At 40.4% G+C, this 27,240-nt stretch overlaps 1 protein-coding gene and 1 long non-coding RNA gene across 2 annotated transcripts; one reads left to right on the top strand and one right to left on the bottom strand.

Annotated features, from left to right (window-relative positions):
- Nucleotides 1-11,128: 11,128 nt before the first annotated feature.
- LOC144438214 (uncharacterized) lies at nt 11,129-13,170 on the bottom strand. The gene is made up of 3 exons (XR_013481034.1): nt 13,062-13,170; nt 11,652-11,888; nt 11,129-11,402 (listed from the first exon to the last, which is right to left on the bottom strand). It is a non-coding gene; the product is annotated as an uncharacterized LOC144438214 (long non-coding RNA).
- Nucleotides 13,171-18,340: 5,170 nt separating this feature from the next.
- On the top strand, nt 18,341-20,550 carry LOC144437799 (complement C1q-like protein 4). The gene is made up of 2 exons (XM_078126823.1): nt 18,341-18,402; nt 19,528-20,550. The coding sequence occupies exon 2, from the start codon at nt 19,538-19,540 to the stop codon at nt 20,003-20,005; it is 468 nt and encodes a 155-aa protein (XP_077982949.1). The 5' UTR covers nt 18,341-18,402; nt 19,528-19,537; the 3' UTR covers nt 20,006-20,550.
- The last annotated feature ends 6,690 nt before the right edge of the window (nt 20,551-27,240 follow it).

Genomic DNA, 27,240 nt, shown 5'->3' with positions numbered 1-27,240 from the left:
ACATCATTGCCGGACCATTGCCTTAGCACTGACTACATCATAGCTGGACCATTGCCTTAGCACTGACTAAATCATGGCTGGACCATTGCCGTAGCACTGACTACATCATAGCGGCACCACTGCCTTGGCACTGACTACATCATGGCTGGACCATTGCCTTAGCACTGACTAAATCATGGCTCGGCCATTGCCTTAGCACTGACTACATCATGACTGGATCATTGCCTTAGCACTGACCACATCATAGCTGGACCATTGCCTTAGCACTTACTACATCTTAGCTGGACCATTGCCTTAGTTAGCACTGACTACATCATTGCCGGACTATTACCATAGCACTGACTATATCATAGCTGGGCCATTGCCTTAGCACTGACTACACCATTGCCTTAGCACTGACTACATCATTGTCGGACCATTGCCTTAGCACTGACTACATCTTAGCTGGACCATTGCTTTAGCACTGACTATATCATAGCTGGACCATTGCCTTAGCACTGACTACATCATTGTCGGACCTTTGCCTTAGCACTGACTACATCATGGCCGGACCATTGCCTTAGCACTTACTACATCTTAGCTGGACCATTGCCTTAGCACTGACGACATCATAGCTGGGCCATTGGCTTAGCACAGACTACACCATGGCCGGACCATTGCCTTAGCATTGACTACATCATGGCTGGACCATTGCCTTAGCACTGACTACATCATAGCGGGACCACTGCCTTGGAACTGACTACATCATTGCCTTAGCACTGACTATATCATGGCCGGACCATTGCCTTAGCACTGACTACATCATGGCCAGACCATTGCCTTAGCACTGACTATATCATGGCCGGACCATTGCCTTAGCACTGACTAAATTATAGCGGGACCACTACCTTAGCACTGACTACATCATGGCTGGACCACTGCCTTAGCACTGACTAAATCATGGCTGGACAATTGCCTTAGCACTGACTACATCATTGCCGGACCATTGCCTTAGCACTGACTACATCATAGCTGGACCATTGCCTTAGCACTGACTAAATCATGGCTGGACCATTGCCGTAGCACTGACTACATCATAGCGGCACCACTGCCTTGGCACTGACTACATCATGGCTGGACCATTGCCTTAGCACTGACTAAATCATGGCTCGGCCATTGCCTTAGCACTGACTACATCATGACTGGATCATTGCCTTAGCACTGACCACATCATAGCTGGACCATTGCCTTAGCACTTACTACATCTTAGCTGGACCATTGCCTTAGTTAGCACTGACTACATCATTGCCGGACTATTACCATAGCACTGACTATATCATAGCTGGGCCATTGCCTTAGCACTGACTACACCATTGCCTTAGCACTGACTACATCATTGTCGGACCATTGCCTTAGCACTGACTACATCTTAGCTGGACCATTGCTTTAGCACTGACTATATCATAGCTGGACCATTGCCTTAGCACTGACTACATCATTGTCGGACCATTGCCTTAGCACTTACTACATCTTAGCTGGACCTTTGCCTTAGCACTGACTACATCATGGCCGGACCATTGCCTTAGCACTTACTACATCTTAGCTGGACCATTGCCTTAGCACTGGCTACATCATTGCCGGACTATTGCCTTAGCACTGACTACATCATAGCTGGACCATTGCCTTAGCACTGACTACATCATAGCTGGACCATTGCCTTAGCACTGACTACATCATAGCTGGGCCATTGGCTTAGCACAGACTACACCATGGCCGGACCATTGCCTTAGCATTGACTACATCATGGCTGGACCATTGCCTTAGCACTGACTACATCATAGCGGGACCACTGCCTTGGCACTGACTACATCATTGCCTTAGCACTGACTATATCATGGCCGGACCATTGCCTTAGCACCGACTACATCATGGCCGGACCATTGCCTTAGCACTGACTATATCATGGCCGGACCATTGCCTTATCACTGACTATATCATGGCCGGACCATTGCCTTAGCACTGACTACATCATGGCTGGACCATTGCCGTAGCACTGACTACATCATGGTGGACCATTGCCTTAGCACTGACTACATCATAGCTGGACCATTGCCTTAGCACTGACTAAATCATGGCTGGACCATTGCCGTAGCACTGACTACATCATAGCGGCACCACTGCCTTGGCACTGACTACATCATGGCTGGACCATTGCCTTAGCACTGACTAAATCATGGCTCGGCCATTGCCTTAGCACTGACTACATCATGACTGGATCATTGCCTTAGCACTGACCACATCATAGCTGGACCATTGCCTTAGCACTTACTACATCTTAGCTGGACCATTGCCTTAGTTAGCACTGACTACATCATTGCCGGACTAATACCATAGCACTGACTATATCATAGCTAGGCCATTGCCTTAGCACTGACTACACCATTGCCTTAGCACTGACTACATCTTAGCTGGACCATTGCTTTAGCACTGACTATATCATAGCTGGACCATTGCCTCAGCACTTACTACATCTTAGCTGGACCATTGCCTTAGCACTGACTACATCATGGCCGGAACATTGCCTTAGCACTTACTACATCTTAGCTGGACCATTGCCTTAGCACTGGCTACATCATTGCCGGACTATTGCCTTAGCACTGACTACATCATAGCTGGACCATTGCCTTAGCACTGACTACATCATAGCTGGACCATTGCCTTAGCACTGACTACATCATAGCTGGGCCATTGGCATAGCACAGACTACACCATGGCCGGACCATTGCCTTAGCATTGACTACATCATGGCTGGACCATTGCCTTAGCACTGACTACATCATAGCGGGACCACTGCCTTGGCACTGACTACATCATTGCCTTAGCACTGACTATATCATGGCCGGACCATTGCCTTAGCACTGACTACATCATGGCCAGACCATTGCCTTAGCACTGACTACATCATAGCTGGACCATTGCCTTAGCACTGACTAAATCATGGCTGGACCATTGCCGTAGCACTGACTACATCATAGCGGCACCACTGCCTTGGCACTGACTACATCAGAGCTGGACCAATTCCTTAGCACTGACTAAATCATGGCTGGACCATTGCCGTAGCACTGACTACATCATAGCGGCACCACTGCCTTGGCACTGACTACATCATGGCTGGACCATTGCCTTAGCACTGACTAAATCATGGCTCGGCCATTGCCTTAGCACTGACTACATCATGACTGGATCATTGCCTTAGCACTGACTACATCATTGCCAGACCATTGCCTTAGCACTGACTACATCAGAGCTGGACCATTGCCTTAGTTAGCACTGACTACATCATTGCCGGACCATTGCCTTAGCACTGACTACATCATAGCGTGACCATTGCCTTGGCACTGACTACATCATGGCTGGACCATTGCTTTAACACTGACTAAAGCTTGGCTGGACAATTGCCTTAGCATTGACTACATCATTGCCAGACCATTGCCTTAGCACTGACTACATCAGAGCTGGACCATTGCCTTAGTTAGCACTGACTACATCATTGCCGGACCATTGCCTTAGCACTGACTACATAATGGCCGTACCACTGCCTTAGCACTGACTAAATCATAGCGGGACCATTGCCTTAGCACTGACTACATCATAGCTGGGCCATTGGCTTAGCACAGACTACACCATGGCCGGACCATTGCCTTAGCATTGACTACATCATGGCTGGACCATTGCCTTAGCACTGACTACATCATAGCTGGACCATTGCCTTAGCACTGACTACATCATAGCTGGGCCATTGGCTTAGCACAGACTACACCATGGCCGGACCATTGCCTTAGCATTGACTACATCATGGCTGGACCATTGCCTTAGCACTGACTACATCATAGCGGGACCACTGCCTTGGCACTGACTACATCATTGCCTTAGCACTGACTATATCATGGCCGGACCATTGCCTTAGCACTGACTACATCATGGCCAGACCATTGCCTTAGCACTGACTATATCATGGCCGGACCATTGCCTTAGCACTGACTAAATTATAGCGGGACCACTACCTTAGCACTGACTACATCATGGCTGGACCACTGCCTTAGCACTGACTAAATCATGGCTGGACAATTGCCTTAGCACTGACTACATCATTGCCGGACCATTGCCTTAGCACTGACTACATCATAGCTGGACCATTGCCTTAGCACTGACTAAATCATGGCTGGACCATTACCGTAGCACTGACTACATCATAGCGGCACCACTGCCTTGGCACTGACTACATCATGGCTGGACCATTGCCTTAGCACTGACTAAATCATGGCTCGGCCATTGCCTTAGCACTGACTACATCATGACTGGATCATTGCCTTAGCACTGACCACATCATAGCAGGACCATTGCCTTAGCACTTACTACATCTTAGCTGGACCATTGCCTTAGTTAGCACTGACTACATCATTGCCGGACTATTACCATAGCACTGACTATATCATAGCTGGGCCATTGCCTTAGCACTGACTACACCATTGCCTTAGCACTGACTACATCATTGTCGGACCATTGCCTTAGCACTGACTACATCTTAGCTGGACCATTGCTTTAGCACTGACTATATCATAGCTGGACCATTGCCTTAGCACTGACTACATCATTGTCGGACCATTGCCTTAGCACTTACTACATCATTGCCAGACCATTGCCTTAGCACTGACTACATCAGAGCTGGACCATTGCCTTAGTTAGCACTGACTACATCATTGCCGGACCATTGCCTTAGCACTGACTACATCATAGCGTGACCATTGCCTTGGCACTGACTACATCATGGCTGGACCATTGCTTTAACACTGACTAAAGCTTGGCTGGACAATTGCCTTAGCACTGACTACATCATTGCCAGACCATTGCCTTAGCACTGACTACATCAGAGCTGGACCATTGCCTTAGTTAGCACTGACTACATCATTGCCGGACCATTGCCTTAGCACTGACTACATAATGGCCGTACCACTGCCTTAGCACTGACTAAATCATAGCGGGACCATTGCCTTAGCACTGACTACATCATAGCTGGGCCATTGGCTTAGCACAGACTACACCATGGCCGGACCATTGCCTTAGCATTGACTACATCATGGCTGGACCATTGCCTTAGCACTGACTACATCATAGCTGGACCATTGCCTTAGCACTGACTACATCATAGCTGGGCCATTGGCTTAGCACAGACTACACCATGGCCGGACCATTGCCTTAGCATTGACTACATCATGGCTGGACCATTGCCTTAGCACTGACTACATCATAGCGGGACCACTGCCTTGGCACTGACTACATCATTGCCTTAGCACTGACTATATCATGGCCGGACCATTGCCTTAGCACTGACTACATCATGGCCAGACCATTGCCTTAGCACTGACTATATCATGGCCGGACCATTGCCTTAGCACTGACTAAATTATAGCGGGACCACTACCTTAGCACTGACTACATCATGGCTGGACCACTGCCTTAGCACTGACTAAATCATGGCTGGACAATTGCCTTAGCACTGACTACATCATTGCCGGACCATTGCCTTAGCACTGACTACATCATAGCTGGACCATTGCCTTAGCACTGACTAAATCATGGCTGGACCATTACCGTAGCACTGACTACATCATAGCGGCACCACTGCCTTGGCACTGACTACATCATGGCTGGACCATTGCCTTAGCACTGACTAAATCATGGCTCGGCCATTGCCTTAGCACTGACTACATCATGACTGGATCATTGCCTTAGCACTGACCACATCATAGCAGGACCATTGCCTTAGCACTTACTACATCTTAGCTGGACCATTGCCTTAGTTAGCACTGACTACATCATTGCCGGACTATTACCATAGCACTGACTATATCATAGCTGGGCCATTGCCTTAGCACTGACTACACCATTGCCTTAGCACTGACTACATCATTGTCGGACCATTGCCTTAGCACTGACTACATCTTAGCTGGACCATTGCTTTAGCACTGACTATATCATAGCTGGACCATTGCCTTAGCACTGACTACATCATTGTCGGACCATTGCCTTAGCACTTACTACATCTTAGCTGGACCTTTGCCTTAGCACTGACTACATCATGGCCGGACCATTGCCTTAGCACTTACTACATCTTAGCTGGACCATTGCCTTAGCACTGGCTACATCATTGCCGGACTATTGCCTTAGCACTGACTACATCATAGCTGGACCATTGCCTTAGCACTGACTACATCATAGCTGGACCATTGCCTTAGCACTGACTACATCATAGCTGGGCCATTGGCTTAGCACAGACTACACCATGGCCGGACCATTGCCTTAGCATTGACTACATCATGGCTGGACCATTGCCTTAGCACTGACTACATCATAGCGGGACCACTGCCTTGGCACTGACTACGGCCGGACCACTACCTTAGCACTGACTACATCATGGCCAGACCATTGCCTTAGCACTGACTATATCATGGCCGGACCATTGCCTTAGCACTGACTAAATTATAGCGGGACCACTACCTTAGCACTGACTACATCATGGCTGGACCACTGCCTTAGCACTGACTAAATCATGGCTGGACAATTGCCTTAGCACTGACTACATCATTGCCGGACCATTGCCTTAGCACTGACTACATCATAGCTGGACCATTGCCTTAGCACTGACTAAATCATGGCTGGACCATTGCCGTAGCACTGACTACATCATAGCGGCACCACTGCCTTGGCACTGACTACATCATGGCTGGACCATTGCCTTAGCACTGACTAAATCATGGCTCGGCCATTGCCTTAGCACTGACTACATCATGACTGGATCATTGCCTTAGCACTGACCACATCATAGCTGGACCATTGCCTTAGCACTTACTACATCTTAGCTGGACCATTGCCTTAGTTAGCACTGACTACATCATTGCCGGACTATTACCATAGCACTGACTATATCATAGCTGGGCCATTGCCTTAGCACTGACTACACCATTGCCTTAGCACTGACTACATCATTGTCGGACCATTGCCTTAGCACTGACTACATCATGGCTGGACCATTGCCTTAGCACTGACTACATCATAGCGGGACCACTGCCTTGGCACTGACTACGGCCGGACCACTACCTTAGCACTGACTACATCATGGCCAGACCATTGCCTTAGCACTGACTATATCATGGCCGGACCATTGCCTTAGCACTGACTAAATTATAGCTGGACCACTACCTTAGCACTGACTACATCATGGCTGGACCACTGCCTTAGCACTGACTAAATCATGGCTGGACAATTGCCTTAGCACTGACTACATCATTGCCGGACCATTGCCTTAGCACTGACTACATCATAGCTGGACCATTGCCTTAGCACTGACTAAATCATGGCTGGACCATTGCCGTAGCACTGACTACATCATAGCGGCACCACTGCCTTGGCACTGACTACATCATGGCTGGACCATTGCCTTAGCACTGACTAAATCATGGCTCGGCCATTGCCTTAGCACTGACTACATCATGACTGGATCATTGCCTTAGCACTGACCACATCATAGCTGGACCATTGCCTTAGCACTTACTACATCTTAGCTGGACCATTGCCTTAGTTAGCACTGACTACATCATTGCCGGAATATTACCATAGCACTGACTATATCATAGCTGGGCCATTGCCTTAGCACTGACTACACCATTGCCTTAGCACTGACTACATCATTGTCGGACCATTGCCTTAGCACTGACTACATCTTAGCTGGACCATTGCTTTAGCACTGACTATATCATAGCTGGACCATTGCCTTAGCACTGACTACATCATTGTCGGACCATTGCCTTAGCACTTACTACATCTTAGCTGGACCTTTGCCTTAGCACTGACTACATCATGGCCGGACCATTGCCTTAGCACTTACTACATCTTAGCTGGACCATTGCCTTAGCACTGGCTACATCATTGCCGGACTATTGCCTTAGCACTGACTACATCATAGCTGGACCATTGCCTTAGCACTGACTACATCATAGCTGGACCATTGCCTTAGCACTGACTACATCATAGCTGGGCCATTGGCTTAGCACAGACTACACCATGGCCGGACCATTGCCTTAGCATTGACTACATCATGGCTGGACCATTGCCTTAGCACTGACTACATCATAGCGGGACCACTGCCTTGGCACTGACTACATCATTGCCTTAGCACTGACTATATCATGGCCGGACCATTGCCTTAGCACCGACTACATCATGGCCGGACCATTGCCTTAGCACTGACTATATCATGGCCGGACCATTGCCTTATCACTGACTATATCATGGCCGGACCATTGCCTTAGCACTGACTACATCATGGCTGGACCATTGCCGTAGCACTGACTACATCATGGTGGACCATTGCCTTAGCACTGACTACATCATAGCTGGACCATTGCCTTAGCACTGACTAAATCATGGCTGGACCATTGCCGTAGCACTGACTACATCATAGCGGCACCACTGCCTTGGCACTGACTACATCATGGCTGGACCATTGCCTTAGCACTGACTAAATCATGGCTCGGCCATTGCCTTAGCACTGACTACATCATGACTGGATCATTGCCTTAGCACTGACCACATCATAGCTGGACCATTGCCTTAGCACTTACTACATCTTAGCTGGACCATTGCCTTAGTTAGCACTGACTACATCATTGCCGGACTAATACCATAGCACTGACTATATCATAGCTAGGCCATTGCCTTAGCACTGACTACACCATTGCCTTAGCACTGACTACATCTTAGCTGGACCATTGCTTTAGCACTGACTATATCATAGCTGGACCATTGCCTCAGCACTTACTACATCTTAGCTGGACCATTGCCTTAGCACTGACTACATCATGGCCGGACCATTGCCTTAGCACTTACTACATCTTAGCTGGACCATTGCCTTAGCACTGGCTACATCATTGCCGGACTATTGCCTTAGCACTGACTACATCATAGCTGGACCATTGCCTTAGCACTGACTACATCATAGCTGGACCATTGCCTTAGCACTGACTACATCATAGCTGGGCCATTGGCTTAGCACAGACTACACCATGGCCGGACCATTGCCTTAGCATTGACTACATCATGGCTGGACCATTGCCTTAGCACTGACTACATCATAGCGGGACCACTGCCTTGGCACTGACTACATCATTGCCTTAGCACTGACTATATCATGGCCGGACCATTGCCTTAGCACTGACTACATCATGGCCAGACCATTGCCTTAGCACTGACTACATCATAGCTGGACCATTGCCTTAGCACTGACTAAATCATGGCTGGACCATTGCCGTAGCACTGACTACATCATAGCGGCACCACTGCCTTGGCACTGACTACATCAGAGCTGGACCATTGCCTTAGCACTGACTAAATCATGGCTGGACCATTGCCGTAGCACTGACTACATCATAGCGGCACCACTGCCTTGGCACTGACTACATCATGGCTGGACCATTGCCTTAGCACTGACTAAATCATGGCTCGGCCATTGCCTTAGCACTGACTACATCATGACTGGATCATTGCCTTAGCACTGACTACATCATTGCCAGACCATTGCCTTAGCACTGACTACATCAGAGCTGGACCATTGCCTTAGTTAACACTGACTACATCATTGCCGGACCATTGCCTTAGCACTGACTACATCATAGCGTGACCACTGCCTTGGCACTGACTACATCATGGCTGGACCATTGCTTTAACACTGACTAAAGCTTGGCTGGACAATTGCCTTAGCACTGACTACATCATTGCCAGACCATTGCCTTAGCACTGACTACATCAGAGCTGGACCATTGCCTTAGTTAGCACTGACTACATCATTGCCGGACCATTGCCTTAGCACTGACTACATAATGGCCGTACCACTGCCTTAGCACTGACTAAAACATAGCGGGACCATTGCCTTAGCACTGACTATATCATAGCTGGACCATTGCCTTAGCACTGACTACATCATGGCCGGACCATTGCCTTAGCACTGTCTACAACATAGCTGGACCATTGCCTTAGCACTGACTAAATTATAGCGGGACCACTACCTTAGCACTGACTACATCATGGCTGGACCACTGCCTTAGTACTGACTAAATCATGGCTGGACCATTCCTTAGCACTGACTACATCATTGCCGGACCATTGCCTTAGCACTGACTACATCATAGCTGGACCATTGCCTTAGCACTGACTACCCCTTACCGAAATGAGACAGCTGTTTTTGAGCTGCAACAGCTCTCAAAAAGACTTCTGACAGTTAGCTGCCGGAAGGCTGATTTTTGTGCATACATAATTAGATTTGAGCTGCAGAGAACAGCTCTCAACAGCTCAGGTAAATACCTGACAGACATTCAACTGCTTTATAACAGACTTATGTAAGACTATCGTCAGACATCTGAAAGACCACTAACAGACCTGACAGACTAACAACAGCCTTCTGACAGCATTGTGACAAACTGCTGAAAGACTATAAGCAGACTTCTGACAGGTATCATTGGCACACTGCAAAAGGGGAATTCCTTACTAAAAATCCACTAGTTTAAAAAGTGTTCTATACTAATTCAAAACAAGTCTGATCAGTTTTGAGTGTTTCATTCATGTTTTAAACTTGTCAGAAGTCCTTAGTCAACTCATTTGAAACTAGTTTTAAACATGTTTTAAACCATATTAATTTTGACACTTAAAACATGCTTATACACGTTGGGGAAATATATTTGACATACAAATGTATATCAGGACTGACCATATTTGATTTGAATGCTTGTTCCCACTGAAACATATTTAAAAAATGTCAGTTTCACAAACTCACAAAGTTTGTTCACTTACATGTTTTAGGGGATACACATATATGTATGTATGTACATACTACACACACGGGCACATACTTTTGCAACCAGTAAATCATGCAGAAGAAGAATTAAATGAAAACAAGAAGCAACTTTATTGCTTTTTTCCAAAATAACTAAAAGGCTTGAGACATGTCTGTAGTGAAATGACAGTACCAACATACCTGAGTTTAACAATAGTACCTGTATTCATCCATTGATTAGAAGATAAAAAATATATGTCCCTTAATGATGGGGTTCTTCAAATCAAATCTAAAGAATTACCTACATCATACATGTGAAAGAGCTCTGGCAATTTGAGTTTGGCTTTCAACAGTTGCTGGAGTTTCAGAGTCTGACATTATTTCACTTTCAGTCATTATATAAGCTAAAGCCATTGTGTTCATCATTAGCATCATCACTTCGGCAGTTTACATCATCACTTTGGCAGTTTACATCATCAGTTTGGCAGAATCAGGATCAGAATCAGATCAATCAATATCCATTGGTTCCTGAAAGTCACTGCAAAGAAAGAACCAAGAGCAATCAATTAACAAAAGAAATGTTTGTTATGAATGTGAAGGGAGAGGTACACAGTTCATTTTATCTTTTGTTTCTAATAAACAGTTACATGCTACAAACAAAGAATCTATTGTTTGTCCCTATAGAAATGCCAACTGTCTTGTGTCTTTTTACTATTTGCTCCTCTTGGGCAATTATATTGCTCTGTTTTGTTTTTATACACTAACAGATTAAAAAAGTTACTAGTACCTTTGAAAGTAGGCCTGTTCCTTCATCCTTTTTAAAGTTGCCATACAACTTTGCTAGGCGTTTGGCTTGCTTCTCTTCAGCAATTTCTCTATCTTTGTCAGTCTTTGCTTTATTGCTTTGCTGTGCTGCATGTGTTCCATTTTTTGTCCTGCTGGAGTTTGCTTTCTTTGTCCACTTTCTGTTTTTTGTACTTTTATGTTGACACTGCTTTTTCTAAAGTCATCTTGAGTTTCTACTCTAAGATGCAACAAATAAAAACATGCATGTAAGTAACACTAATTTTGGCAAAACAAAAATTATCAACTGGTAAATAGAATCTACAAAATGTATATTCTTGTAGTGTGTTAACAGTGGTACACCCTAGGTGAATACATTTTATCAGACTTCCCAAAAGTACATCAGAGCAGCCATAATTAAGGAACAGCTTTATAAAAACTTTATAAAAAAATAATGAACTCGCAGTCTTCCCACATTGTCTCACTTAACACTTAACATTTCTATTTAGAATAAGACAAGGATAATTAATATTGCTTGTCTGATGGCCACAATGCCTCAACAAGAGTTCCATATTCTTACTCTCTCCTTACAACTAAATAGGTGTTGTGTTCTATAATTTGCACTATAACGTATTCGTAATGAATACACAAATACATCAATATGAAGCATTTTAAACATGACAATCTTTGATTAAAATGAAAGTCCATACCCTTATTAAATAAATACATGCATACATGTACGTATATGTATATACACACACATACATACACACATACATACATACATACATACATACATACATACGGACAGACCTCAATGACATACATAAAGTTGGTGAAAAGTGTTCTGCATGTACATGACAGAGCACTGTGTAAATGTGGCTGTGACCATGGGGTGTACTAGTACTACTACTAAATGATTTGTGACACTGGTTTCTTCAAAACACTCCAACATTGTTCCATTCCATATCTTAATTGAATAAATTAATTTGCCACTGTTTTCTAACAAGACTCAGTGCGGTACATAGGAACTCTTTCGACGAGAAACTAATAATTTTTACACGATAAATCATGGGGGGGGGGGGGGTGTAATCTAATTCCAGTTTACACACGGCACCAGTGCATTCTTTCCTACTTTCAATCGACAAAGTGGACACTCCAACTTGAATATTACATGTATATCAGATGTACTTTAAAAACAACTTTCGGAAGTTTCAAACAGTTGTAGAAGTCTATGTATGCAACCGTGGACCGAGGTCTAGGTCTATGTCTGAAAAGGCTCCGATCGTACGGCCACAAGTACTATAATATAAATAAGATATAACGTTTACACATAGACGACCAGGATTCTATCGTTTAAAAAAAATACCAGAGCCTATAATGTGCTCTGAAAGCGTCAGTTAAATTAACATACCTTCATCACCAAAATGAGTAGGTCTTGATGTATACCTCTTCTCATGATCAGTTGTCGAAAACGATTTTCTTTGCCTTTGTGAACCATGGCCGCCATCTTCCGTTTCACATTTGAAGTACTGGGGAGATTGCGCGCGTTGATTTGATTGGCTGATACGTCATAGCCTCGTTCACAATAATTTCAAAACTCCAATGCGTTGTAAACTTTACAGCAGTCGTTGATTCAATTTTGAAAAAATATATTTTTGTTTATTATTTTGTTTCTTTCATATTATCCATGTTTGCGCTGTTATTAGCCATAAACAAAATGTTTGTTCCTAGCAGTTTTTCCACGAGCTTTGAAAGAGCCTGTGACGCCATATTGTGGATATAACCTTAGCCAGCGATCGACGATCGAGGGGTTTGTTTACACCGTACGTTCACGTTACGTATCGACTCAAAACAGAGCAGTATACTTGTAATCTCCAAAAGTTGAAGCAAAATGGCAATCTATGAGAGATGGAAGCGAAAAGTGGCCATTCCAGTTCTGAGGACAACTTTGCGATCATTGGCCCACAAACGATGGACTCCCATCACTTCCGGGTGATGTCCCTCGACATCAACAACACACGAACACGTACACAGACAATACCGATACCGTTTCAAGCGAGTTTGGTAGACTAATGAGATGATCGACAGGAAGGAGATGGCGAGCATCATATTTATTCATGTTATAACATAACGGAGGAAATGAAGACAACTGTGAGTTATTTGACAATGAAGAGGGGAGTCAAAATCCCTTGTTGACATCCGACTGTCGAGATTTATCAGACGGCGTTGATGATGGTATGACAACCCTGAATATGACTGACTATAGTGAAACTGAAAACTCAGATATTGGCGAGGCCGATCATATGCGGCCCAAAATGAACCACTCTTTTCAATGCCTATACGCTACACGACCGGCCCAAGTCAAGAAATATACTGCAGGGGACATTTCCTATAGTACCCTTGAAAATGGGCCGTGTTTCTGCATATGTAACCAGTAATTGCTAGTCCCAAGTTGAAGCATAGTAAACAAATTCCACACTAATATACGTGCATGGCTATCACAAACCCAGAATACTAAATCTGGCAAATGATTTTAAAATGGATGTTTGTTATGTAGGTGACATATTACAAATAATTTGAGAAAACAGTTACATTAAATCTCGGTAAGTTGTGAGGGTGAACAATGCAAATAATAAATGCATACAACAATACATGTACATTTTATATTAGAGGTATTCTGTAAGGATTGATTTTGTTGTTCATGCAGCTGGTTTACGTTTTAACAAGAACAGATTCCGGTGTTTATACTTAACAATGAAACTTAATAAATATATTTTAACATGTAAATGTACTGTAGTTATTGGTCATTTGATGGTGTTGCAGGCATTCTTATAAATATTACCTACATTCACCTGCATACATTTGATGTATGTTTTAGTGAATAAGTATTTAGGCAAGTTTAATTCCAAGCAATATTTATTATGACAGAAGCATATTAACAGAGAACCCTTGGATTGGTATGCCCTTCCACATTGCCACTGTCCAGGTAACTTTAAAATATTCTGGAAACTACCACAAAAGCTGCTAAAAGTCTGCTGCTAGTCGTTTTGCCCATGACAGAGCAAAGTGTAAACACTCCTGACAGACATTATTTAGAAATTAACTCCTGTGGCTTAAGACAGCTGCCAGTAAACTGCAAGTAGCTGTTGGTGAACTGCAGACAGCTGTCAGTGAGATGCGGACAGCTGTCAGTAAGCTTAAGAATTTTTTTCCTAACAGACATAAACCCTAGAAGTCTGTTGCAGACATTCAGCAGCTCAACACATTTTTGAATGTGTGCAATAGAGCTGTTGGTAGTGTGCCACAGAGCTGAAAAGCTCTGAAAAAGCTCTTTGCCAGCTTGGGTCTGAGCTTTCAGTTTGGTAAGGGACATCATGGCTGGACCATTGCCTTAGCACTGACTACATCATAGCGGGACCACTGCCTTGGCACTGACTACATCATTGCCATAGCACTGACTACATCATGGCTGGACCATTGCCTTAGCACCGACTAAAGCATGGCTGGACCATTGCCTTAACACTGACTAAAGCATGGCTGGACCATTGCCTTAGCACTGACTACATCATTGCCAGACCATTGCCTTAGCACTGACTACATCAGAGCTGGACCATTGCCTTAGTTAGCACTGACTACATCATTGCCGGACCATTGCCTTAGCACTTACTACATCTTAGCTGGACCACTGCCTTAGCACTGACTACATCATGGCCGGACCATTGCCTTAGCACCGACTACATCAGAGCTGGACCATTGCCTTAGCACTGACTACATCATGGCCGGACCATTGCCTTAGCACCGACTACATCAGAGCTGGACCATTGCCTTAGCACTGACTACATCATGGCCGGACCATTGCCTTAGCACCGACTACATCAGAGCTGGACCATTGCCTTAGTTAGCACTGACTACATCATTGCCGGACCATTGCCTTAGTTAGCACTGACTACATCATAGCTGGACCATTGCCTTAGCACCGACTACATCAGAGCTGGACCATTGCCTTAGCACTGACTACATCATGGCCAGACCATTGCCTTAGCACCGACTACATCAGAGCTGGACCATTGCCTTAGTTAGCACTGACTACATCATTGCCGGACCATTGCCTTAGTTAGCACTGACTACATCATGGCCGGACCATTGCCTTAGCACCGACTACATCAGAGCTGGACCATTGCCTTAGCACTGACTACATAATAGCGTGACCACTGCCTTGGCACTGACTACATCATGGCTGGACCATTGCTTTAACACTGACTAAAGCATGGCTGGACCGTTGCCTTAGCATTGACTACCTCATGGCTGGACCTTTGCCTTTGCACTGACTTCATCATAGCTGGACCATTGCCTTAGCACTGACTACATCATAGCGTAAGACAGACATTATCCATAGTACTGCCCCAGGCCTGTTTGCAATACAAGAAAAGTAACCATCCTTATCTTCCTACACTCTACCATTTAGACACTGAACTGCCAAAGAACAACACGGAGAAATCAAACTAGCACATCTATGTATGTATGTATGTATGTATGTATGTATGTATGTATGTATGTATGTATGTATGTATGTATGTCTGTATGTCTGTCTGTCTGTCTGTCTGTCTGTCTGTCTGTCTGTCTGTCTGTCTGTCTGTCTGTCTGTCTGTCTGTCTGTCTGTCTGTCTGTCTGTCTGTCTGTCTGTATGTATGTATGTATGTGTATCTATCTACTATCTATCTCTCTCTTTCTTTCTATATATATATGAGAAAAGTCTGTTTTGTTCTGTTTTGATCTTCATTTAAAATGAAACCCACATTCATGCACTAGATATTTGAGATATTTGAATGACGTCTGCCAAACAGAGAAAACGGCAGATATCTAGGCATACACGAAGAGTATATAAGTCTATCTCAACACGCATACACTTTCTAAAAAGGAAATATCAAACACACATTACATGGCTTGTAACACAAATATTTATTTACAATAAAATCCATCTATTTTAAATAATATGGCAGTCTCTGCTCTTAAGGCGAGACATAATTGACATCCAAAGTGTTAGATTTCTACTTAATGTATATAAGTTAAATTGAGATACAGTTCATTGACGCTGTCTTTATCTGAATGGCTTGTAGTTACGGCTTAGTAATATTTTACAGTTTCTGATGTGTTCCTGAAAACAAACCAAGTCTGCATTAAAAAAAATATGCATTGTAGTCGTTACATGAATGGAGATAAGCAGTAAACAGTAATTGAACTTTTAGTAGGTGGTGACACAACAAATTAAACTAAATTTATTATTTACACCTTCTTGTAGACACAATACACATGATTGAAAACAGTGTGTGGACTGTTGACAGAAAGTGTTGTCTTGGGAGCAGCACAAGCTAAGTTGATACTGATTTTGGGGGCGGTATTTTTGCTGTAGATTAAAATGTACCTGTATAGTTTCATTACGAATTTATGTAAGTTTTTTCACTTAGGTCAAATAGGTTACTAACGCAGTTTGTGCGCATGTCATTTTAAAGCCAGTCATAAACAAACAAATATACACGTTCATGGCAATGTCACGCCTTGTTTCGATATTTTCTCCGAATAAAAATATAAACTGGGATATGGTCGATACAAATCTATACATACAGAAACATACCAGCAGTTCTAATAATTTCATCGTTTAGGAAATCTCTAACGTTTTATCTATTGAATTACTTGAGATGCCATTGGGCTATACATAGAACACGCTCCAACTTGAAAAAAAAAATAACTTAAATGTTGAGTTTTCCTTACGACAAAACGTTATCACAGTAAAGCGTAGTAAGGCCTAAACAAACAAAAAACCTGTTTGGTTCCGGTGACCCGACTCCACCTAGTTTTTCACTGTCGACCCTAAACTTTTTTTTACGAATTCAAGAAAATATAATAAAATCGCGAAAATTGTTAAGTCTCGCGAGAAACAGTGGATGCGGAAACTAACATCAAGACAATGTAATACTGGTCTTCCAATCTGTAATGGCTGTACAACTGCTGGGAAGAAACCAATAACAGAGATACCATATGGAAAACAACGGCAAATATAACTACCTGAACTAGACACTCACACATGACCAAAAATATTTAAAAAAATGAAATTAAAAAAAATCTACCTACCCACCTATTCTAACATTGAGCGTAATCAGCTTTAGCTTTGAACAGAGCCCCTCAAAGGCGTTGTTTAACATATTCTTTAGTACCAATACCTTTTATAATATGTACAACCACGTTCAATGGGAGAGTAGTTTATGACATGTATCGCTATCAAAGTGACAACATCCTCAAATAAAATAATTATCATAATATAGCCTTTTTCAGTTTTATTATAAGCGGTGATGAGATGACGTCCCCTGTAGTGGCTTGTAACTTTAATAAGCAGTTATTGAAGTAATGATGAAACATAATATGGATATATGACCACGACGACGTATTTCGGTACACACAAAGAGAATCGTGTCAACAACCCCGACTAAACCCAGATGCAACCCTGTCTTTTAACAAAAATTTGAATAAAAACGCCAAAATTGTTCCGACGACGACCAACCTTGTAAAGAGCCCCTAGCGTGTTGTACAATTGTTCTCGTAGTAGTAACGTGACGGTTTCAGAGGCTCTGAATTTCAGGAAGACTAGGTAGTCTTAAATTTCGAAACTTCTTTATAAAGGGCTGAAAAATATAGATACATTCAATACAGAAGATAGAGAGCTATTGTTGAGGATTGTCAGTGGAAACAAGTCTTGGTAAGTATGCTATGTTTAGTACAACTCACATCATTTTCTTAAACTTAAAGACACACGTATCGTATATGTGTGTGTATTGTTCTTGTAATAGGACGTTATACACGTAAATAAAAGTATTACATTCATTCAAGTCCGAACTTGAAGCCTTTTCGGCAAATATGTACGTCATTGTATGTAGTGTTTACTTTAAATCTGCCACGTTGGAAACAGGATGATATGAATAATAACAGTAGGAGTGATACTTTTAGTTACTTCCAAAGTCAATAGCAATGTACGTTTTATAGTCTTACTAAGACAAACTTATAAATTATACAAGATGATGTCATGAGTCATCAAACCTGAATCACTATACATTCTGACTAATATATAATCATCGGATCAGAACATATAAGAACAATACCAACACATCATTCCTTGTAAATCAAATTTACTTCTGGACACAGTTATTTTCGTACATTAAAAGGCTTTAGTTCCACGAATTCGGAAAGAAGTATTCCCTATTGATTTTATTTCAAGCGATGTCCCTAAAGGAGCACTATTAGGTCACCACGGCTTTAAAACGATTTCAAAGTACGAACTTTATTGCATAGATTCTTACTTGTATAAAATATATTAATGAATGGACTTTATAAAGCATCCGTTACCGTTACTCCACAATAAAAACTCGTCAAAGAGTTTACATGTAATATAATCTATTGTAAACTGAACAACACTTTTTGCTCTCATTATGAGAAGTTAACTTAAATAGCCAAAATGATGTGAATAATGACCATCAATGAATAAGAATTAATGTAAATGACATCATGATGACGGAATCATATAATTCATATCCCAAATACGGCTGTAACAAATGAGACAATATCAAAGTTGGATATTCATTCATGTGAAACCAACTGAACTGAAATTCGTGGGGTAGGTCTTCTGTGTAAGACCAAAACGTTATACTGCTATGTTTCACATTACATTATACATTATACTGCTATGTTTCACATTTCATTGAGTGTTATACATCTCCTACTAGGTAATCATTCAATCGATGAAATGCCGCTATCAAAGACACAAGTATCTTTTCATTTCATATCAATATTCCTAAATCGCGTTTCTTATTGTTTTCTTTTTCACTAGATAAACAACAATGATGTATCAGTATATCACCATAGCTTGCCTCGCCTTCGCCTGTTTTGGGGACAGTGCACATGCGAAAATGGTGGGTTTCTCGGTAGCTAGGGAAACTGCATTCGGTCCTCTGGCGGAAGCCGATCGACTACAATTTGAAGTTGCACTTACCAATACTGATGATTGTTTTGACCTTGCGACTGGTGTCTTCACTGCTCCCGTTAGTGGTCACTATTTCTTTAACGTAAATGCACACAAGGCCAACGATTTGAAAGACAGTCCAGCTCTTCGTATTGCGGTAAACATGGCATTGAGGGTGAGCGCTGCTGAGAGTGGAAACGACGGGATGGATTCAGCATCCAACAGTCTTATTTTTCACATGAAGGCAGGAGAACTAGCCTGGGTACACTGCGATGCAGGTGGTGTGGTATCTGCCACTCATGGAAGAGAAACCTCCTTCCACGGTTTCCTAATTTCTGAAGATTAAGTTGATAGTCAACCAAATTGTTACGACTCACTCAATCGTTGAACATACTTTCACCCTCTGTAACTGGACATGTGTTTCCAAATAGAATGAGTTTATATGTTGGTTTTGTTTTCTTTGGTTTTATCTCAAATAGACACTCTTACTTCGGTTAGTCTTAAATAAATATAAGGTCATTGTCTGCTTGAATAAAGATGACACCTTTACAACAACAATAGTGATAAGAATGACTTATATAACCTGAAATGAAATGAATATGTCAATGGGAGTTAATGTTCAACTAAAATCTGTGAATGAAAACTGAAATGTTAGTAAATGCAATGTATGAAACGAATAGATGTAATCCTTATGCATCCAATAAATTTGATTAATGTGTTGAAGTATACACCGTAAGACCTGATATAAACGTACTGTATTTTTGTTATAATCTAAGTTATCAAAGTGAATAAGTCAATATTACTTTAAATACCTGACATTATATTCCATGTCATCCTTTGATATGCTTTGAAGAAATGTAAAGACTAAACCAAACTCAACTAAATAAATATTCCATCATCTTACTGTACAATGTGGTATACTTGTTTTAATTACTACTTTATTAATGTTGATTCTGTCATCATCATGTATGTATGTATGTATGTATGTATGTATGTACGTATGTATGTATGTATGTATGTATGTATGTATGTATGTACGTACGTATGTATGTATGTATGTATGTATGTATGTATGTATGTATGTATGTATGTAGAAAGAAATGCATAAGGAACTAATAAACCAGTCCGTATATATAGCTGTTAAATCCGACGTTTCGAATAAATATTCTTTTTCAAAGGAAAAATTGGCGAGACAGAGAAATGCCAGGTGACAACCCGAACATTTCTAAATAAACATGTATGTATGTATGTATGTATGTATGTATGTATGTATGTATGTATGTATGTATGTATGTATGTATGTCTGTCTGTCTGTCTGTCTGTCTGTCTGTCTGTCTGTCTGTCTGTATGTATGCATGTATGTATGTATGTATGTATGTATGTATGTATGTATGTATGTGTGTGTGTATACATGCATTACACAGGGTATGATGTCAGTTACATAGGCTAGGACGTCAATTACACTGGGTATGACGTCAATTACTAGAGGAAGTGGGTGTGGCAGCAATTTGTTTTCTATTGTCAGTGCTGCATCAAATTATTTTTTCCATATGCAGAAGCAATGCTAATTTTGTTTTCTCGGTACGGTTACCAATTTTGTAAAGTGAGGTTCGTAACTATACCTACTGTCACTGGTTCATGTCAGAGTATTTTATATATATCTATTTATTATAAATACTATATTTATGCAAAGTTTAGTAGAAAAAAGTTAATTTCTCTTTTTTCTCTATGATAGTTAACTTGCCAAATATTATTAATTGTTACACATTTAGCAGCTGGTGTTCAACTCACCATTTCTAGAAAGTATATAGTATGCCTTAGAGCTTATTATGTAAAGTTATAGTCATGTTAATAGGAGAGGAATTTACAAACAGGCTTCTTTTATTAAACATCTGAGTTTTTTTTAAATATATAAAATGTTGCATCCATATTTGTCTTCTATGCTATGTACTACAATCTGTTTATAGAAAATAGTTTGATATCACTTAGGATCCGGGAACAATATGGAAGGATGGTCATATTAAACAAAATATTTTCAGTAAAGTGAAAAGGGAAATTTGAAACATGCAATGTATAGCATATCAGTATACCACATTAGTAAAAGCTGTGTAGTGGAAAGAGCTGATGAATATGACATATATTCCTTGTGTTGTGATAGTGCATGCAATCATTGGAATCGGACGGCTTTTGCTCTATATGCATGTTTGTTGAAACTGATTTTAGCACACAGCAGAGGAAATGGCTAATTGACAGTAACTCTGGTCCTGGATATGTTCAAATTTGAAACTGCTTTCTACACATTTAAGATGCTGGTATCTTTTTGGACCAAACACAACAAGTGCCATTCAGCTCTTACATTGATGTATGATTTCGTTTGTGCAATTTGAAGGATTTTAAAATCAGACAATTGTTTGTTACATTTTGTTTGTTTGTTAACAAATTTGGTGCTTTTGTTGTTGTTATTGTTGAAAAGGCTGACCAACTATTAACAGGTTAATTTTTCCATGTATGAGGAGGAGTCATGAATTCATGTATGTATGTATGTATGTATGTATGTATGTATGTATGTATGTATGTATGTATGTGGAGTCATGATGGGTGAATGGTTAGCGTGACCGGCTAGGAATCTACAGCTTGCAGGTTCGAGCCCTGTTGATGCCTGCTGTTTGTTTCTGAGTGGCTAAAGTCCTTGGGCAAGATTTGAACCTGGTAGGACGTAGGTTGCAATGTGAAGGCTTTAATCCTATGCGCTGAAATGGCTGCAATAGATTGTATGCTCCCCGGGGAGTTGAGGAAGACTAAAGGGCCGTTGTGCCAGGGAAAGAAAAGGTGTTAGAATACATCACAGTAGATATGACAAAAAAATAAATAACAATACGAACACATGTTGATATGCATATTGATGGCTGTTCACTTCTCAATATGTTGCATTTGATATACACACAACTTTATCAAAGTGTGACTACCTGCAAACGTGTAGGAAATACAGGGGAAATATCTGAATTGCTAATATTAGCGGTTTCATAATTCATCAATATTCATAGACGCACAGATGTTTTTTAAATACAAGATGCTGGTTGCTAGTTTAAAAGAAGCACTCGGACGGAGAGGACACGTCTTTATTCACAACTCTTCCGAAAGAGAAGTGACGTAAGTAGAGGAGTAACGGGAAAATATCTATTTTAGTAATAGTCCCGATGTAGATGTCTTGCTTGAACAGATGGTGTGTTTGAAATCTTACTGGTAACGGTTATTCTGGTACTACATGCACATGTGGTACCAAATGTTTGTATAATGAGAACAAGGATACCACAAGCTATTACACAGTGGTGTCCTATGTAGGTTTTATCAACCTCTATAAAAAAGAGTGTCATCTATATTTTGATGGGATACATGTAATCTTATTTGTGAAATTTTAGCGGCTACGTATCACACACCTCGGCCATACAGTCAATGATTGTGACCATATGACTTGGAAGAGAAGGCATTGTCATTGTGGAACTCAAAACATGCATTGTTTTAGAACTGCCAAGCACACGTATTGATTGACCATCTTTTCTTTCAACGAATGCATTCTGCAGGAAAAGAATTAAACTATATATAAATAAATATCATTGTTAACTCACTTGTTAGACTGTGTGATGGTGCTAGGCGAAAACACTACATGTACATTGTACTTGGGATCATCACTATGGATGATATAAATGAATTTTAATACATTTATTAATTCATGACATTTTTGGAAAATATTTGTGTTTGTTGATAAGTTAATAACTATGAAAAATGTGTTCAATTTCAATTAAATGAGCCATTGATATATAGTATGTTCACATACTGTGGCGTGTGTAACCTTGTTCTCATGAAGCCGTTATTTTTTAAAAACAGGTATTATTATATTATTATATTACTTTATTTAAAAAAAAACGATACATACAATCTTACACATTAAAACATCAAGAACAACAAGTACGAATACGTTGAAAACTGAGTAAAAGACATAAAACAGACGCACACTTCTTTTACTTCTTACATTCTCTGATATTCTGATGGCAGAAGGTACATAACTGAGCCGAGCACGACGTGTTCTCAAGGAAACATTCTATACCCGCGACCCGAGGGAAGCATCTCAAAGTACTGGACTAAAAGCATGGAAAGGGTGGTTGGTAATTTTTGTGACTTTAACAAATGCTCGATTTCCATATAATGATTTCATGCTTTTACATCCAGTTCCACATATTTTAGTACAGGTGTTGACAACTTAACTGTCTGTAATTTGTTAACATTTGAAACAGTCAACCCTCCAAACCAGCTTAGAAACGAAAAGGTAACTACACTCTCAAAGTGGCTAGAGTATATCTGGCCTAATATTCAGTGATCTTAGTTTACGCAGTAAGTACATTCGCTGTTGGCATTTCTTATATACAGCATCGGTGTTCTGTTGGAATGTGAGTTTGTCATCAATGAGTGTTCCTAGGTAGCGGTATATTGAAACACGTTCTGCAACCTCAATTTAATTTCAAGTGCATTAACTTCCCTTAATTTTCTAGATCTCCTAAAGTCAATTACCATTTTTTTTAATTTCTTTATATTTTTTAAAAGTGTTTTTCATCATTTGAGTTGTCTCCAAATGCTATATAATCATCATTTGTGTACAAAATGAACAGAACAGGAGAGATTACCGACGCCTGGGGTGCACCAGTAGAAGTACTACGCATACTAGACAATATACTATGTAGATACTATATCATACTATACAGGTATTGTACAATATACTATGTAGATACTATATTATACTATACAGGTATTGTAAAATATACTATGTAGATACTATATTATACTATGTCGGTATTGTGCAATATACTATGTAGATACTATATTATACTATATAGGTATTGTACAATATACTATGTAGATACTATATTATACTATACAGGTATTGTACAATATACTATGTAGATACTGTATTATACTATGTGTCAGTATTGTACAATATATTATGCAGATACTATATTATACTATACAGGTATTTCACAATACATGCCATGTTATACTATGTAAATATTGTACAATACATGCCATATTATACTATGTATATATTTCACAATACATGGCAATATACTATGTATATATTTCACAATAAATTGTACATGATAATTCTCAGTCGTCATAAATAAGTACGTGTCCCCCTAAGTACATAGAGATGGAAAGGCTATATCAGGGCAAAGACTATGAATTCCGATTGGCTGCTGACATAGCAAATACTAGTACCTGCTTATGTAGCAATTATTTACAATGTATATTTGTATAGTTTGGTAATTTTACCAGCTGCAGGTATGCAGCCGTATGGGTTATTCAATTTACTGGCATCTAAACTTAATAACTTATCAGTTATAAAATTCAAATTCTCTTAATGTGCTGGGTTCCAACTTATCAGTTATCAAATTCAAATTCTGTCTCTTATCAGCGAGACCAAGTAATTGGCCTGCATATTTCAACCCTGTGTAAGTTATAAAGAATAGTTTCTGATACTTGATGGTGCTGTCTTGTAAAGCTTTGAGGTTTTTGCCTTAGAGTGTGTGAATAAACTAAAACTTGCCTTTAAGATTAAAACCCTCCAGAGCTTCAAGGGGGATCAAGACCCGTGGGACCCCCAACAAGAGGTGGCAATATCACAGTCTCAAGCTCTTCCCCTACCTCTTACGGTCAAGATGCTATTAAACTTTGTTTAAAAAAATTTGAATCGTATATAGTTGCTTTTTACATGCTGGTGTTGTCTTGTAAACCTTGGAATTATTGACTGAAAGTGTCTGAATAGTCTCAAAATGGACTTTTTGAGTGACTTTTTGTCGGCCCGATGGCAAAATCCACAGACTCTCCTTATATTAGTATCTAGATATTATTTATAATTGCATTGACTCTCCTTAGTATCTAGGTATTATTTATAATTGCCTTGACATCCTTAGTATCGAGGTATTATTTATAATTGGCTTGACTCTCCTTAGTATCTAGGTATTATTTATAATTGGCTTGACTCTCCTTAGTGTCTAGGTAATATTTATAATTGGCTTGACTCGCCTTAGTATCAAGGTAATATTTATAATTGCCTTGACTCTCCTTAGTATCTAGGTATTATTTATAATTGGCTTGACTCTCCTTAGTATCTAGGTATTATTTATAATTACCTTGACTCTCCTTAGTATCTAGATATTATTTATAATTGCATTGACTCTCCTTAGTATCTAGGTATTATTTATAATTGCCTTGACTCTCCTTAGTATCTAGGTATTATTTATAATTGCCTTGACTCTCCTTAGTATCTAGATATTATTTATAATTGCCTTGACTCTCCTTAGTGTCTAGGTATTATTTATAATTGCCTTGATTCTCCTTAGTATCTAGGTATTATTTATAATTGCCTTGACTCTCCTTAGTATCTAGGTATTATTTATAATTGCCTTGACTCTCCTTATATTAGAATCTAGGTATTATTTATTATTGCCTTGACTCTCCTTATATTAGTATCTAGGTATTAGTTATAATTGCCTTGACTCTCTTTAGTATCTAGGTATTGTTTATAATTGCCTTGACTCTCATTAGTGTCTAGGTATCATTTATAATTGCCTTGACTCTCCTTAGTATCAAGGTATTATTTATAATTGCCTTGACTCTCCTTAGTATCAAGGTATTATTTATAATTGCCTTGACTCTCCTTAGTATCTAGGTATTATTTATTATTGCCTTGACTCTCCTTATATTAGTATCTCCATATTATTTATAATTGCCTTGACACTCCTTAGTATCTAGGTATTACTTATAATTGCCTTGACATCCTTAGTATCAAGGTACTATTTATAATTGCCGTGACTCTCCTTAGTATCAAGGTATTATTTATAATTGCCTTGACATCCTTAGTATCAAGGTATTATTTATAATTGCCTTGACTCTCCTTAGTATCTAGGTATTATTCACAATTGCCTTGACTCTCCTTAGTATCTCGATATTATTTATAATTGCCTTGACTCTCCTTAGTATCTAGGTACTATTTATAATTGCCTTGACATCCTTAGTATCAAGGTACTATTTATAATTGCCTTGACTCTCCTTAGTATCTAGGTATTATTTATAATTGCCTTGACTCTCCTTATATTAGTATCTAGGTATTATTTATAATTGCCTTGACTCTCCTTAGTATCTAGGTATTATTTATAATTGCCTTGACTCTCCTTAGTGTCTAGGTATTATTTATAATTGCCTTGACTCTCCTTAGTATCTAGGTATTATTTATTATTGCCTTGACTCTCCTTATATTAGTATCTAGATATTATTTATAATTGCATTGACTCTCCTTAGTATCTAGGTATTATTTATAATTGCCTTGACATCCTTAGTATCGAGGTATTATTTATAATTGGCTTGACTCTCCTTAGTATCTAGGTATTATTTATAATTGGCTTGACTCTCCTTAGTGTCTAGGTAATATTTATAATTGGCTTGACTCGCCTTAGTATCAAGGTAATATTTATAATTGCCTTGACTCTCCTTAGTATCTAGGTATTATTTATAATTGGCTTGACTCTCCTT

The sequence above is a fragment of the Glandiceps talaboti genome, chromosome 7, assembly GCF_964340395.1.
Source record: "Glandiceps talaboti chromosome 7, keGlaTala1.1, whole genome shotgun sequence".
NCBI classification, from domain to species: Eukaryota; Metazoa; Hemichordata; class Enteropneusta; family Spengelidae; genus Glandiceps; species Glandiceps talaboti.
Note: the sequence above shows the minus strand (reverse complement) of the source record. Positions and strands in the feature narration are given on the sequence as shown.

Coding starts and splice junctions, on each gene's coding strand:
- LOC144437799 (XM_078126823.1), top strand. CDS start 19,538: ATGATGTATCAGTATATCACCATAGCTTGCCTCGCCTTCGCCTGTTTT.